Here is a 14,406-nt window from a genome sequence, read left to right on the forward strand (position 1 = left end):
TTCTATGAGAAGGGGATGGATGGTCTATAAAACATCTGAACGGAGTTCTACAAAAATAACATAAAAGGTGAAAAGATGCTACTGTGCACAACAGGTAGGTGCTTGGTATCATTAAAGACTTGAAAATGGAACTAGAAAGAGATCTACCTTGAAGGGGATGTGAACACAAGGCAACACAAAAGGCCAAAGGCAGCATTAAAACCTATGCTTAAAGAAGAAAACTCAGATTATAAATGCGTAATACCAAAGAAAGAAGAGAGTGTAAACAGCTTTCCATAGCTGTGACAAAATGCCAGAGGGAGAAATCTAAAGAAAAGGATTATTTACTTTGACTTGGATTTAGAGTTTTCCAGGTGGCCTCATTCCTTTGGGCCTGAAGTGAGTCTGAATCTTGTGGGTCAGAGTGTGGGGAGGATGAGGCTGGTCCCTCATGGAACCCAAGAAGCAGACAGAGGAAGAGAGCAGAAGAGCCAGAGCCTTCAACATCAGCCCCCAGTGAACGACTTCCTCCAGCGGGACTCCACCTCCTAAAGTTTCTACTACCTCCCAATATAGCTCTACCAGTTGTAGAGTAAGTTAGAGAACAATGAGTCCATGGGCAACATTTCACATTCAAACCATAGCAAAGAGGGAAATGTGTATAAAATTATAAGTGAAAATCAGAGGTAAAATATTGACACAGATGGAAGAAAAAAAATCTAACTTGAAAGATAAATGCTGGGGTTGGAGAGATGGCTCAGTGGTTAAGGGCACTGGCTGCTCTTACAGAGGACCTGGGTTTGATTGCCAGCAACCACATAGCGGCGAACAACCATCTGTAACTCCAGTTCCAGGGGATCCAATGCCGTCTTCTGTCCTCTGCAGGCATTGTACAACATGGGTGCACTTACACACATGCAAGCAATACACTCATACACAATTTTTTTAAAAAAAATTAAGAAAGGTAAATGTACTAAACAAGCAGGAAATGTCCCACTAAGCCTTCCCTCAGTGATGAGATGATGCCTATACGATGGAATAAAATAGTTTTGCCCCAAACACTGACAATATTTCCAAATCTAGAAATATCATAGTATTTCATGAAATTCTGACTAAAAGTGAACTGAAAATTGCAGATTATCTACAAAGGAGGATGTACAGATTATCTACAGAGGAGGACGTGCAGATTATCTACAGAGGAGGGTGTGTCAGTTATTTTTCTGTAAGGTGTCATGGTTTCATGGGATATTGTCTATCATGGTGGAAGAGAAGGCATCACAGTCAGTGAGCGGGAACTTGTGGCAGAGGCTGCATGAGTTCAAGTGTTCAAACACAGGAGGCTGCTGGGAGCATTCCACAGCCAATGCATCAGGGTGATGAAATATTTAGTTTCTGGTGAGGTTATTTTTCTTACTGATAAGACAGTGACCTTCTTGCTGAAGCCTCACATGAACACCTCACCGAGTGTGGGAGAAGAAAAGAGGGCCTTCACTGTTCCAGACAAAAACACTGGTTCTGTCAAACAGGGCCTAATCCTTACATTTAACTTAACCTTACTAACTTCCTTGAAAGTCCCATCTCCAAGCGCAGTTTCATTGAGGTAGAGACAAGATGTGAACTAGAGAGAGATGTAGTCCACCTCAGGGGAGCTGACCGAGAGCCTTCCTGCAACAGCAATTAGTGTGTTCCCTCCCTATTCTTGATTATTATTTACGGATAATTGTGATAACAATTATGTCCTGTTAATCATTTGCACCTAGATCAGGTGTCAGTGAACTGTGGTCCATTAGTCAAACCTAGCTCATCAATTTTTTTTTTTTTTTGGTAACCTGTGATCTCAGAATGCCTTTAAAAAAATTGAAAAAGAGTTATAGAATAAAATTGTTAAAAAGAATAGTAGTATTTTGGCACATATAGAAATCAGGAAAATCAAACCTTGATGGCCACAGTAACTTCGACTGGAATGTCACTATGCTTACTCAATGCGTGTCTAGTGCTGGCATCTTGATCTAACGGGAAAGCAGGGAGTAGTTTTGACAGAAACTGGGTGATGTGAGCAGTCTATCCCTGGTCTCTGGTGTCGTAAACAAGAAGTGTCTTGCTCTAATTTAGATCAATTACAATACACCATTCCAGCTGATAGATCTCCTAATTTATTTATCTAGGGCTAAATTCTTCAGTCATCTCTCCCTGACAGGCTCACTGAAAAGTGATTTTGATCAAACGGGAACTCCTAGAAAATCTCCATGCAACTTATTTTATAATCAAAATGTTGATCTTGCTAAGAGATTGGTTTTCCTCAAATCACAGTCCAACTTTCCACTCTCCATAGTGTAAAGTAATGATGTGCCATCAAGCCAACAGCTCTAGAAAAACTTGAGCTTATCAAAACTGTTTAGAGAGGAACTTATTTATTCTGCCCAAGGGTGACACCGTTCGTATGAAGATGTGGCATGCTTTTCTGCTTGGGTGTCCGAGTCAGTGTCTCCAGTTTCTCCAACAAGCTAGCTCATGTCTTCTCTAAGTTGTAGACTTAGAGCTCACTGGAAACAGCTCTGTTATTGTAGCCATGCTTGTGTTTCAACAGACTGCCAGATAAAATTATATTTTAAGGAAAAAGAGTAGACACAAATACTAATCGTGTGTCTGTGAATAGAGAGCTAATTTCTGCTCCATACGTGTATTGTTATGAACACGCAGGAACTGTGTTAGCTAAGCTACTGTGTTAGCTAAGCTACTGTAACCCCAAATTCCCCAATACAGAGACATAAATAAAATCAATATTCATTTATATTTTATAATATAACATCAACGGGAGCAGAATAAATTATGCCGTGATCAGCCAAGACCTGAAATTAGAGTGCCAGAATCCACACAAAAAGCTTGGCAGAGTGACCTGTGCTTGCAATTCCAGTGGTGACCAGATGGGAAGCTCAGACCGGCCAATCCCTGGAGCTTGCTGGCTTGTTCCTGGCCAATGAGAAACCTTGTCTTAAACTAAAGGCTGAAGGAGTCTGAGAACCCCCCCCCCCACCAAGGTTGGTCTCTGACTTCTACTTAGACATGTGACACTTGCATGCCCACACCTGCATACTCACATGTACTGCCCACCAAGTACACATATCTATGGTGTACCCACAAAGGCACACGCCTCAATAAATAAAGAACCCAGGTTCTTCCTCTTATGTGGCTCTGGAGCTCTAAGGGTATTATCTAGGCCTGCAGAGTGGGCTCTGAGAACACAGCCTCATGTTCACATTCTAGCCAGGAGAAGGGGAAAGACAGAACAGGTAAATTTACACTCCATCAAAAGACACGCGTTTCTTTTTTACAGTGCACTGGCATGAGCATGCAGTATTTGCACTCAGGTGGTTACTTCTAGGGCAGGTGTGTCAATGCAGTCTCCACGGGAGAGAAAGCCAGGCCCAACTGGACAGGGTCAAGAATGGGGATGGTGCACGTGTGGCACTTTCCACCACACTGGCTGGCTTTACTGAGGTCTACAGGCCAGCCAGCTCAGGTAACAATATACTTCACATACTGTATGTATCTTCGACATTAGAGAAGTAGTCTTATCTGAATTCCTTATAAAACTGTGTCCTAGATTTTACTAGACATAGCTTCCCAATTTGACTCATCTTTTGTAAACTGACATTCAAATCACCCTACACATGTTAGAGACAGAATAATACCTTAAAGTGACATTGAATGATTTATAAGCATTAAACACATAACATTTAATTTTTATCATATTTTAGGGCTTGAGAGTCTGTGTAACTCTGGCTGGCCTAGAACTCACTATGGATCCCAAGCTGGTCCTGAGCTAGGAATACTGCCTCAGCCTCTCAGCCTCCAGAATACTGAGATTATAGGACTGTGAGATCCCTCCACATTAAAAGAATTTTTAAAAAAAATTTATTCATTTTTATTTTATGTGTATGTGGGTATTGCCTGCATGTAGGTAAGTGCACCCATATTGTGCAATGCCCGCGGAGGTCAGAAGAGGCTGTTGGATCCCCTGGGACTAGAGTTATGGACAGTTGTTAGCTGCCATGTGGGTGCTGGGATTCGAACCTGGGTCTTCTGCAAGAACAACCAGTGTTCTTAACTGCTGAGCCATCTCTCCATCCCTGGGAAATTATTTTTAATCTCCTATTTCAGATTAGGAAACTTGGCCTGTGAGTATAAATGATTTGTTCCAAATGATAATGCCAGAAAATTTTGGGACTGGACTGGAAATTTAAATCTCCCTGATCCTGAAACCTATTTGCCTTGTAGTCTTTTATTTGGTTTTATTAGCTTTTCAGACTTTAAGAATAGATGGAATCACTGACAGGCAAACAGGACTATGAGACGAAGACAGAGGAAGAACCTCGAGAAAACATTTAGGAGATGAGGAAAAAACAGCTGGTAATGGGACCCTTAGAGGGAGTCCTCCGTCAGTGAAGGCCCATGTACAGTACTGGCTGCCACACAGACATCCAGGACCTCGGTGAAAAGAAGGCATCAGATGGGTTGTTGCAGGATGACTAATGGACCAGGCTAATGAAAGAAGGGGGGATGATGGCAGCGACGAGGAGGGGGACGTTCAAAGGCCGGTCGTCTGTTGCTTTGATAATCAAGTGTTGGGAAAGAACAGAGGGGGGCGAGGTGGACCAGGACAAGGTGGACCAATTCCAACTGAATCATTTGAGAAACAATGGCATTTGGAATTGTTCGTATGTGTTGCTGCCGGAGTGTGAACTGAGACTGAGCATAAACACTTCTGATTACAGAATCCAGTGGTTTCTGATGAAGTGGACCGTAAAAGCACTTGTTTTTCAATGGTAGTAAGCTCTTCATGGTGACATGTTCTGGAGAGTTCACTGAGAGATTATATATGCAGCGGTCAAGTCGTGAATCTTATTTCTAGTGCTTTAGATAAAGAAATATTGAATAAATGTCCATGGAAAGAAAGGGAGAGAAAAGAGTGGGAGGAAATCAGGACAGAAATAGAGAAAAGGAAAAGGTGGAAGAGAGAGCGAGAAAAGGAGGATCTGAGCAAGGTATGAAGCTGGGAAGGTGGGGGAGCTGTGGGCCACGGGACCGCCACCACCCACAGCACTGCACTTTCTGTTAGAACTTCCCCCTTTGACTCCCTCCAGGCTCTTCCCTGGCCATCATGGACCGTGTCAGAGTCTGCCTCAGGGAGGAGACCCTGTCTCTCCACCAGCTCCCTTCTGTGCATGTGTTCTAATATTTGCCTTTAGTTTGAGGAAAGGATCTTAACAATGCATTCCTGATAAAATGCATGCCGAGCTTCAGGTTTGTGTGGGAAATCCTTACAGACTGTGCAATTTTAGAGAATGTCAGGTTTTAGCTCTTCAGGCTTTCTGGAGGACTGAACGAACAGTTTAAACATTTTTCTTCCTTTTCTTGTGAAAAGGTTATTTGAATGTGTGTGTGTGTGTGTGTGTATCTACATGTGTATGCAGGCATGCATACCTCTGTGAACATAAATAGAAGCCAGAGGACATCTGTGTGCTGCTGTATCTATCACTCTTAATTTCCTTGATCTAAGGTCTCCCACCGGACCTAGAGCTTAACATTTTTTTAGCTCAGCTGATGGCCAGAAAGCCTGTTACCCTGTCCCCCCCAATCCTCCCCAGTGCTGGGGTTATAGGCCTTCCTGGCCACACTTGGCTTTTTAAGTGGGTGCTGGGGATCCAAACTGTCCTGAGTCACTGACCCATTTCCCCAGTCTCAAAAAGCAAAGAAGTATAAGTTTATTCCTATGATTTTTCAACTATAAGACATATTAAATATACAGTTGTGTTCTGCTTAGTTTAGCAGAGTATGTTCCAATTTTTCTTCTCTCTATCAAGAAAAAATTAAAATCAAAGTTGAAAAAAGTAGGTGGCCCTTTTGTGGAGGAGCGACTAGTTAATTTACTAAAGATAGCTGAACAGAGGAGGAACAGGATCCCGCAATAAGCTTTCAGGCAGCCCACCCTTCTCTCAGCATTAACCTTTGTGCTCACAGAGTTATCTGAAAAATTTCTAGGGTATGAATGGAAATAACAGCAGATTGCATTACCTACATCCCGAAGGTCAGAGGTTCCGATTATTAAGGTAATGAAACTTCAGTGGGCTGCTTGAGATCTATTATGTTTGTCAGCTTTTATAAGCAAGCTGACTTCAGGCAAGACAACACAGAGTACCTACATTAGCAGGAACAGTAAGCAGCAGATCTTCACTTTAGTATTCAAATGCCACAAGGCTGGGGGAGGGGTGGCACTGCCTTTACAGGCAGGCTTTAAAAATATATCAGTAGGTGACACAGAACACAGAACAAGAGAGATAAGCGAAAACATATTACATATAAAAACATACCATCAGATAAAATTCTGTTTTTCCTGGAGGTGTTATTGAGGGTTAATCATAAGATCAATTAACTTCTATTCTCCCATTAAAATAGGTCAAATTATCTCAAGATAACCACCACAGATCATTAGAAACTCAACACTTTAAAAAGCTCTAGAGTTAGTATTTTTTTTTAATGGACTATTTGGTGATAGTGTAGATGAACAGGAGTGATCCTGTTCTTCAGAGTCACAATGCCCTCTGAAGCCCATGTGCTCTGAGCTTGCTTCTCAGTCTCTCCCATCACGGGGAGGTAGTGAGCTGAGGTTATTTCCATAAAACAAAAGGCTTATTGAGACTCCACAAATGAGGTGTTTCTCAGCATTTGATAAAATACTGATGACTTTGATTCAACCAATTGCCAGGTTTCAATTCATATCTGCAAAAATAATTATTATGCATATTTCCAGGATCCATTCAGGATTCTGTCTGGTTATCGTCATAGATCTCGACAAATGAATAGATGAGATACTGCATTCCATCCCACTAGGCAGCTCTGAAATTTAGTTATTCTGGTTCCCAAAGTTGTAAGGAGCCAATGGGCTTCATCTGTGAGAAGATGTTTGCCATTATGGCCAAGATAAGACCCTATATCCAGTGGTGGTGTCCAGGTTTTCACTCCTTTATCAGGATGGAATTCTGTCACTAACCAACATCACCACTAAGGATGGCATTCTGGGAAAACTTGTCATATTGCTGTAGTTCTTGTTAATGAGTTAAGTATTGTAGGGGCTGAGCTGTGTAGATGGGTCCATAATGCCACACAGTGCCTTCATTAAGTGGACATTTCTATCCAACCGTCGCTGTCCAGTTTTTCTCATGACAGAAACTCTGTTCCCCATCTGAGTGAATTTGGAAGGACAAGGCAAGTCCAAGAACAGTGAGCATCAAAGAATAGCACAGGGGCCGGGCAGATGGCCTAGGCAGGAGGGTGCTTGCCTTGCAAGCATGAGGATCTGAGTTCGATCCCCAGAACCCAAAACATTGGGTATGGTGCTGCCTGCTTGAAATCCCAGGGCTTGGGACGAAGAGACAGGATTATCCCTGGGGCTTGCTGGCCAGCTAGCCAAGGTAAAGCGTGAGTTCAAGGTCAGTGAGAGAAATAAGTAGAGAGAATCCTGGGGAACACCACCTGAGGTTGTCCTCTAGGACCCTCATATACATGCACATGCACACACATGAACATACCTAAACGAACATAAACATCCATGTACAACTGCTTACATGAACATATACACATGTAAACACACATGCAAATAGCTCGGACACCTTGACTTGTTTATTTTTAATGTGCCCATGTGAACTCCTTTTTGTACTGATGCTCAGAGAGGAAACAGGAACAAGAACTCTTACCTGGTTTCGCCCACCTCACGTCGATGGCTGTGTGGTTAAGGATGCCTGCAGTGATCCTGGGTCCTCTCCGGGGAAAGCCCGCTGAAGTCCTCACAGTCACCTCCTGGCTTGATGTAAAACCCACACTGCTGTATACAAAGCGCTTATATCCGTAGGTTGCAAACCTGAAAGTTTTGTTTAAACAAAGAAAGCACATACATTTTTGCTTTATGGAAGACAAAATGCATAATTCCTGTTTGTCCTCATGAAATTCAGGACTCCTTTCCACAAAATGTTCTTTTTCCTTCTAGAAAACACATTTTTTTTTCTTTTCTCCTCCTTACACAAAACATATCATTATCTCTGTGACTCTGCAGCCTTAACCAGAGTATCAGGAAAATATTTTATTGGGACTGCTAAGCAAATGTCATGGTGTACAATAATGTGGTTTACTGTTTTCCTATTCTTATTGTTTTCAGAAGTGGTGAGGATTACAGCTCAATTCAAGATGTAATTACAAGCCTGGCAGCCTGCCAGCTTCCCGTCCCAATCCCATCCCTGAGCTTTATGCTCTTCTTTCGAGAAGCTCATCCATTTTCAAATATCAGGCTCCCTCATCACCTTCTCCCCGTACCTCTGCTCCATCCGCATAATCTCATCGCCTGGCAGATAAATGCTAAAATGAAATCGTAACTGTGACCAAAGTGCACAAGATTCTCCCACTGAGAGTTTTGTGACAGCCGGTGGTGCTGGGCTCCAGGGTGCACATGTTTACTTGAGTCCATACAGAGGAAACAGGGCCTTATTTTGCCAAAAGAGAAACCCGGACATGGCAGTGTGATAAGAACTTCCCAGGGCATACTGAACCCTAATTAAATCCTTCATCTCCTTGGCTCTTTCAGACAGGAGCCCACACACTTTATCTGCTTTGGTTTAAAACTGCCTGAGTAGGAAAAAGCTATTGACAAAATCAGGCTCTGTCTCTACAGCAAGCTTAGACATCCTTAAACACACTGAGTTATGGGTTGCCCATCCTGGGGAGATGCTGACTTCCGATGATTGCCTTACATGTTCTTTCCCAAGGTATGTAGACTCCCATGAGTTTAAAGCCAGGCCCACAGTATTTGTCGCAGTATGTCACAACCTCTGCCAGTCATGGTGCTGAGGGGAGAGGCCTTTTGTGGGAACTTCATAAACAGTTGACTAACATTATTTCCAGATTCCCAGAGCATTTGGGACCTCCACGTGGACGTCTCGTGCCTTCATCCTGTTTCCCACTTAGGACCTGGGGTAGTTTGAATGAGAATGCTCCCATAAGCCCCATGTATTTGGTCATCTTGTCCCCAGTTGGTGGTGCTGTTTGGGGAGGTCTTAGGAAGTGTGGTCTTGCTACAGGGAGCAGGTTCCTGGAGGTGAGTTTTCAGAGTTCTTAAGCCTTGCCTGGATCCGATCTCCAGTCACTCTCTGCTTCCTGTGCCTGTTTGAAGATGTGAACCTCTGTTTTCTGCTCCGGCTCCGGCCACCTCCTGCCGCCACGCCTCCCCACCATGATGGACTCTGATTCCTCTGAAATTGTAAGCTCCAATAAACTCTTCCTTTTATAAGTTCCCTTGGTCACAGCGTTTTATCACAGCAACAGAAAAGTAACCAATGCAGAACTCCAAGGGATCTCCTCAGGATTCTACCTCGGCCACACAGGATGTTGCTTTGCTGTTGGAGCCACACGTGAAGCTCACTGAGGTCACTATGTTTTCTTATAACTGCTAGTGCTATACCTTCTGCCTCCCTCAGCTCTAGAATACCATCTCCTTTCAGGCATTTATTGCTTGCCTCCCCATTCCTCTTTCCTCCCTCCCTCTCTTCATTTGTTCTCCTCCTTTCTCCCTCCCTCCTTCTTCCCCTCCTTTCTTCTGTCTATGGACTGTTCAATTTGAATTCCCCCCTCCCACACCCACAGAGAGATTTTCAAGTCTCCTTCCCTGGCAGTGATGAGTGTGTCATTATTTGGGGCAGGATCTTTGCAAGTGTAAGGAGTTAAGATAATGCCACCCGGCATAGGGAGAGCTCTAAATCCAATAGTGGGTGTTTTTGTAAGGCAATCTGTAATGGAGACTGGCACAGGCAAGGAGATGATGGCCACGTCAGGACAAAGGAAGGGGCCCCCACAAGCCAGGCATGCCTGGAACCACCAGAAATTAGGAGAAGGCAGGCAGGATTCCTCTCTGGAGCCGGGAGGAAGCCTGGCTGTGAAGACCATTTGTTTGGGGACTTTAACCTTGAGGGCCGTCAGTGGAAAAGTACCTGTTTTCAGCTGTCCAGTTTGTAGAACTTTCTGGGAGCAATACTAAGAAGATACTAATGCACATGCTTTTCAGCATGTACTAAGCAGTCCACGGGACCAAGACATGGAAAGGTAACAATCCCAGTCATTTCCAGTGGCTCAGAGATTCCTCTACATGTATCAGTACATCCATTCCTCACAGTAACACAATAGAGTGCTATTAGAATACCTATTTTATAAATGAGAAAATAAGCTTTGAAGGGTTCAATAACTTGTCCAAATCATTGAACTAATCGACAGGAGAGCACAGGTTCAAATGCAGATGGTCTAGTGGCAGAGCCTATTTCTGAACTGGGCCACAGTACTGTCAGCATGATGGGACGGTGATAATAACAACAATAATCAACACAGTGATAATCCTCTGTCCACACTGGGATGGTGTCCCAGGATTGGGGCTTGACCTTTGAGTAACCTTTCTAGCCAAGGGGAGGAGATAGAATTTTTTGCTTCTGCATCCAGACAGTCTGGCCAAATTTCCTCTGTGACCCCCAGGATGAATATGAAGGATGGGGAGCCAGGGTTAAGAGGGTGCAGGTCTGTGACAACGGAAGGAAAGCTAATGGCTCACACGGGAATTGAACCAGTGACCTTGACTTCATTAGCTCTCTCCCTGGGTGAAATACTTACAATTATATTTCATTGCATAAATTGGCTTCAAAGAAAATTAGCTACAGTTTAGATGCCTAATCCATTCTCTTAAAATTTTTGACTTTTCCTCCCATCTGTCTATGGTATGCAATTAATAATCCTCATGACTCTAAATAATACCTTGTTTTTAGTCCTATTCAATACATGGAGCTAGCATAGCACCAGACGGCACTAAAATTGCTTATTGTGTATAAATTCTGGAGAGCCTTGTTCCTATGATACTTCAAGGGATTGTATCATAATTTTAGGAAAATATACAAGTGCAGAAGATCAAACAGCAGAACTCACACAGCAGAAGTAGCACAGGAGACACAGCCCAAACAGAGACACATAAAAGAGTGTCACCTTTCAAGGTGGCACTAAAAGTTTTAGAGTAGAAACTGGCTGCTGAGTTTATCTACTTCAAATAGTAAGATGTCTGCTCCGTTTCAGAAATTTAAAATAAAGACAAACCCTAAGACCTTGAGAAATAAGTGGGCTTACCTAACTTTGCACAACTGGGTGTGAGTGTTAAATGGTCTCCTCATTCCAATGACAAGATTAGTTCTAATCGTCATTAATCTCCTTAACAAACAAGTTGGCATTTATTTCAGTTTTTTGAACTTTTACTAGAGTCTTGATTCTTCAAATGAAATACTAACATGTGCTGTTTTCTTTGCAAAATATAGTCTTTAAAAAATTAAATTCTGATTCTTTTTCATGTTTTTGTTTTCAGCCTTTTTAAGTCCAGGACTAATTTTTATTTTTATATTGTGTTTGTGTGTGTGTGTGTGTGCGTGTGAGTGCAGTGTCTGCAGAGGCCAGAAGGGGTCATCAGATCACCTGGGGTAGCAGGTACAGGTGGATGTAGGCTGCTCAACATTGGTATTGGTCCTCCTCAAAAGCATTATGTTCTCTTAACTGCTAATCCATCTCTCCAGCCACCACAAAGCATAATCTTTACTTAATCATGCTGTATACATAGCTTTGAGTTGTCCACATGATCATGTGGTTCATTATTTGACTTCCACATATACAGAAGAATACGTTAGCTGCATAGAATTAGTTTCCCTACTCAGTGTCTATATACTGTTTTGTAAGCAGACTCAATGTTGACTGCAGATATCAAAAGAGCATTCTACTTAATAATAAAAGAATCCTTTTGGAAGAAAAACTGTGTGTTGGCTGACATCACTTTGACACCACTCCCAGACCGCCATCCCAACAGCAGATGTCAAACTGTTGTGTTACAAATACAAGGGTATTACTTTCCTTTGTGAAAAATAAAACAGGTTACAATCTCATTGAAGAGACAACACTCATTTCAAGGTTCAGCTCTTACTACTCAAACAAATGAAGAAACTAGATTCTGTTTAGTTTATGCAGGTTTCATGTGCTCATTTACCGAACAGATAATTTTATAAGTGGATGAACAGTGTTTCATGGTTACTAAATCAGTCAGCCTCACCAATTTCAAGTCACATATAATTTGGTAGGTTAGTGACACAAAACTTTGCATGTCCAACAGAGAAATGAACTCTAGTGAAACTTATGGAAGTATTCTTTGGAAAAAATACGTTGAAAACAAATTACCTGTGCTGTAGTGATGCACCACAGGCTCAACTGTTCATCTGTTCATTTATTCAAACCATATTTCCTAAATGCCAACAGTTACTTGCTGGATAGAAAGCACAAGAAGTGTGATATCTGTTCTCTTAAAGCCGTGGTACATGGGAGCTTGCAGAGCAAATTGTTACCCCCCACCCCCATCTCTGTCTCTCTGGATAGGAGAGGTTAATGTTGGGTGTTTTTCTTTCTCAGTGTCTATTTTTTGAGAAAGAGTTTCTCTTGAATCTGGACTGCACTAATTCCTCTGGACTAGCTGGCTCATGACCCCCAGGGATCCTCTTGTCTCTGCTTCCCCAGTGCTAAGATCACAGACACTACCTGCTGCACCTGGCTTTTTTACATGAATTCTGTAGGACTGAACTCGGGTCTGGCAAGCACTTCACCAAATGAGCCACCTCCCAGGCCCATAGTGGAGAATATCTACACTTGGCTCATCTAAAATTTACTCATTTCTTTCCTTTTCTCTTTGAATGCAAACCAGTCAGATCATCTAATAAATCTAAACAAGTCAGAAAGTCTTCATAATGAATATAACATTTGGGCATGGTCTTGATGACCACTGATATTTAGTCTGATGAAGGCATTTGTCCAGTGAAAGATAGTCTGAGGTAAAATGTGTGCAGACTTGTATCTTGAAAATGTCTGATACATTTGGGGGACCAATAAAATTCTTCAGTGTGGCTGTAGAACATGTCAGGTCATTCTCATCAGAATTAAAAATGTGTCAGCTTTATTGATGGCCTAACAGAATCCACGTGTCAATGTTGTCACCAATATAAATGACACTCTCGAAGAAGCAGGCTGTTTAGCTATTTCCTCCACTACATCTTCGTCATCTCTACGGCAACCACAAGCTTCCTTGAGTACTCTCTCACACACAGATCTGGGAGGCCTTTTGTGGGATGCTGTGCCTCAGATACTCACATCCCCTGTGGGAAAAAGGAAGGCAGCAGACAAAATCTATCTTTATTACTAAGACTGCAGCTACAGGCAGGGTTTTAAAACCTTTTGGTCCTGAGGCTGAACCCACAACCTTGTGCATGCTCGGCCAGTGCTCTACCAATGTGCTGCAGTTCCAACCTATTTCATTTTATGTTTTTGTTTTGTTTTATTCTATTTTATTTTGTGACTCCTTGTTTTGAGACAGATTTCTCAGTCATTTTTCCAGGATGGCTCTGAGCTCACTCTGTATGTAGTCCAAGTAGGCCTTGAACTTGTGATCCTCTGCATGTCAGCCTCTTGAATGGCTGGATTAAAGGTCTGTGTCATCGGGTGTGGCCAAACTTTGTATGTGTTGATTCTGAAACTGTACTGAAGACTTTTGCTTTTACACTTATGGAAGAGTAATGTTTATCAAACTTGAAAGTCTTTTTAAAAATAATGCAACATTTTTTAGGCTGTGAGTCAAAGTTATAATTCTTATGTTGCTGGAACTATCTGTATCTACCTATGTTATCACACCTAAATCTTTTTAATGTAAGTCTGTGTATGGTAGTACATGCCTATAATCCTGGCATTCGAGAGATGGATGTAGGAAGATTGCCATAAGTTCAAGACCACCCTGGTCCACATAGTGAGTCCTAAGTAAGCCAGGTCGATGTCCTGAGACCCTGCCTCAATTCCTACATCCCAAAAGATAATAGTTATAATGTAATCTCCAACTTTGTTTTACCTCGTCTTCAGACAAGAAAGAAACACAGAATTATCATTTTCTCTAAGGAAACACCAGGAGAAACAAAACTTGTGATAAAATGTATCCTTCTCGATTTTAGAGGCTCATTTTTTCATGAAGTAACATTTACTATGATGACATTCGGGAAAAGACAGGAGGAAAACATCGAGCAATGAAAAAAAATCAACAATGGAAAGTAGAACCAAAGATTAAAGGGGCCAATATAATTTTTTGAGAGTCCATATGTACAGCTAAAGGCTACATAACAAGCAACAATGCCAGATAGGAGATACCTTCTTTTGAGTTGTTGGCCAGTGTGGCCAAAGGGACTCCCAGATTGTAACCCAGCATAGAACTGAGGAAAAACAGCAGATCCCAATCTAATCTAAAGGAATATTGACAACTGATTGCTGCTAGATGAGGAA

The 14,406-nt window shown here is 42.2% G+C and overlaps 1 protein-coding gene across 1 annotated transcript in view; it reads right to left on the reverse strand.

Moving 5' to 3' along the window:
- Positions 1-14,406, reverse strand: part of Ush2a (usherin) — an 828,188-nt gene that overhangs the window by 261,368 nt on the left and 552,414 nt on the right. The window contains 1 exon segment of the mRNA XM_008834819.2: positions 7,734-7,897. Within this exon segment, the coding sequence (XP_008833041.1) occupies positions 7,734-7,897 (164 nt within the window).

This window comes from Nannospalax galili, unplaced genomic scaffold (assembly GCF_000622305.1).
Source record: "Nannospalax galili isolate Female #2095 unplaced genomic scaffold, S.galili_v1.0 scaffold657, whole genome shotgun sequence".
NCBI lineage: Eukaryota > Metazoa > Chordata > Mammalia > Rodentia > Spalacidae > Nannospalax > Nannospalax galili.